Source organism: Hippocampus comes, unplaced genomic scaffold, assembly GCF_001891065.2.
Source record: "Hippocampus comes isolate QL1 unplaced genomic scaffold, H_comes_QL1_v1.1 scaffold267, whole genome shotgun sequence".
Classification (NCBI taxonomy): domain Eukaryota; kingdom Metazoa; phylum Chordata; class Actinopteri; order Syngnathiformes; family Syngnathidae; genus Hippocampus; species Hippocampus comes.
This window is the reverse complement of record NW_017805049.1, coordinates 295,752-298,481: the sequence shown is the minus strand read 5'-3', so window position 1 is coordinate 298,481 and position 2,730 is coordinate 295,752. Positions and strand designations below refer to the sequence as shown.

Sequence of the window (2,730 nt, the reverse complement as noted above, 5' to 3'; positions counted from 1 at the left end):
AAAAAAATGGCCCCGGGGGGACAGGGTGGGGGGGGGGGGTGCATTGAATATATTATATATAATGTGTATATATTTTGGGATACCTTGGTTCCATTATGTTGCATTGAGAAAGCGAGAGAGAGAGAAAGAGAGAGAGCGAGAGAGAGAGAGAGAGAGAGGGAGAGAGAGAGAGAGAGAGAGAGAGAGAGAGAGAGAGAGATCCCCTTGAGATAAACCATGCTGGAGAGTTGCAGAGTAATTCCGCGCAGGGGGATAGAGCAACAAACACTCTGCTGGTTTCGAATTTATGATTAAGGTTTACTGGTCACCACAGGGACTCTGGAGTCCTCTATGCGAAAGTAAATCAAGTTTGAGAAAGCGACAAATTTCGTGTGAGTGACTAATTGATGCGTACCGGACGCCGAATGGATGGCAGCGCACAAGACGAGACTCCCTGAAAGAGTTTTCTTTTCTCATAGGAGCGTGAATATGCAGGGATGTGAGCCGAACGCGAGGTAGAATGGCTTCCCTTCCTACATGGATCTCTGAGGAATGGCAGCTTTTTGCACTCGTCATCACCATCTTCCAAACGCGGACTTGCGGAGACTTTTCCACCGGCTCACCATCGCGTCTTCTCTGAGTATCCTCTGCTTCTCCCTGGTTTACCTCCTTGCCGGATGCTGCCAGTCCGGGCTGGTGGAAAACTCTGACAGCAAGCCAAACGCGCTCGGGTTCCTCACGCCGGGATGGCCGTACGAGAGGAACGTCACCGGGGCTTCCAAAGTCGCGTCAGTGGGCGATGGTGCGTTCGCGGCTCAAACCGGGATGGAGTCGAACAGCTCTGGGAAAGAATGGACGGCCACGCGCAGGTTACCCCAAGCTCTGATCATCGGGGTTAAGAAGGGAGGAACGAGAGCTCTGCTGGAGTTTCTGCGGCTCCATCCTGACATCCGGGCTCTTGGTTCCGAACCGCACTTCTTTGACCGGCATTACGCACGCGGACTGGACTGGTACAGGTATGAGTCGGCTCTCAGCAACTTCTTATGGAGTTTCAAAGGGACTTGTATTTTATTCCTATGGCATTTGAATGCAACGTAACTTCCCACGTCTGGGTTCTGGCTCCAGTTGAAAAGTTATGACATTATTACATGATATGTGAAATTAAATTTTACACTTTCATTTTAGGAGTCACGTGCGTTTTAAACATATTCATACATAGGCTTCATACGTTCACATTTTACAAAAAAAAAAAAAAAAAATCCCTCAGGGGAAAATCAATTTGCACTCTGTTGCACATGCACGTTTCCGAGTTGTACGAGTTCAATTCATCCCATGACCAACTCAAACACTCAAATCATATTTTCACATGGAATTGAATCAAACTGACATTAATTGCTTAGGCGATGTATTTATTGCTTAGGCAATGTGTTTTGTTCTAATGAGTAAAATAGCACTCGATAACATTCTACTTTATATAAATGCAGACCCTAAGTAACGGAATTACTTAGTCACAGTGCAGCTTCTGCTGGTGTGTATGACCGGACCACCGAGGGCAGTATAATACAGTCATGCAGACACAAACCAAGAAAGTTTTAAGCTTACTCACTCTATTTTAAGTGAGTCAGGAAGTTGCTGTAATATTAGTAATTTTTCTCAGAAGATAAATAATATATGCTTGTGACTGTTATTTTGTGCCTGTACTGTTATGACTATCGATGCTATTGGTTTGCCCATCTATGGCATTGCGTGTTAGTTTTATACTAATAGAAGGCAAATTTGCGTGGTTGCATTGCGTAATTCTTTTTGTTTTATGTTTTGTTTGACAGTAAACCATTTTTTGTAGAATTATCCATGACCTGTCAAATTACTTCTTATAGTGAAGTGTTTGTCAAAATATACCCATGCCTATATCCATCCTAAATGGAATGGAACCCGAATTGATATAATTTTAGCTTATTATAACACCAAAGCCAACCATTCGTTTCCAACTTATATTACTTTCTTGTTATTGTATGACTACGATGCAACCCAAAGTTGCACTCAACTTGGAATTCGCCCTATCGTCTATCACTAACCTACGCTAACACTCCAGTTAAGTCATAATTACAGTAAATATTTGAATGAAACACACTTCTAGGCCCAAAAATATAAAACAAATGAATTAGAAGGTATGAACGTAACTCAGCTCGCCTCCTTGCGCTGCGTGACGACGTATTCTTACACCGTTGCGTGCCATTGGTAAACTCGAAACCACATCTGCCTCGACCCGCTGTACTATACACAACATCGCTTCATCATAAAAGTCAAGTATCATAATGAAAATGTGTTTGTATCGTCTTGTGGCGTTAAATGCTAAGCTGTCCATATAGTTTGGACGTGGTTCCTGTCATCATGTGATTTCTGTCATGGGCACCAATTAGCAGCCTTTCGGTTTTCTCACCTTTGTGTTTGCATACCAAAACCTCTCGTTGCAGCTATTCCGCCGGGGTTTAGGTGATAGTCAAAGGAACGGTGCCATCTGGCTCCACCATTCTGTGCGTGTTTGTGTACGTCCGTGTGTCCGTGTAAACCAGGGTGAGAGCAACGCCTGCAGGATGAGTCCTCATAGAGCTGCAGAGTAATCATCTCTGGAGCCCGAGCCAGATGTTACTGTTATCATGTGGCTCTGTTCTCAGCCTGTTCCATCAAAACTTCCGATCCTCACTGCGCACACGCACACACACACTAAAAACAAGAGAGGGGGGGGGGCAG

At 44.4% G+C, this 2,730-nt stretch overlaps 1 protein-coding gene across 1 annotated transcript in view; it reads left to right on the top strand.

Annotated features, from left to right (window-relative positions):
• The first annotated feature begins 209 nt into the window (after positions 1–209).
• The window catches only part of hs3st3l (heparan sulfate (glucosamine) 3-O-sulfotransferase 3-like), a 21,917-nt gene continuing 19,396 nt past the window's right edge, over positions 210–2,730 (top strand). The window contains exon 1 of the mRNA XM_019864438.1: positions 210–995. Coding sequence (XP_019719997.1) covers positions 532–995 — 464 coding nt within the window. The 5' untranslated portion in view covers positions 210–531. The remainder of the gene's footprint in view (positions 996–2,730) is intronic.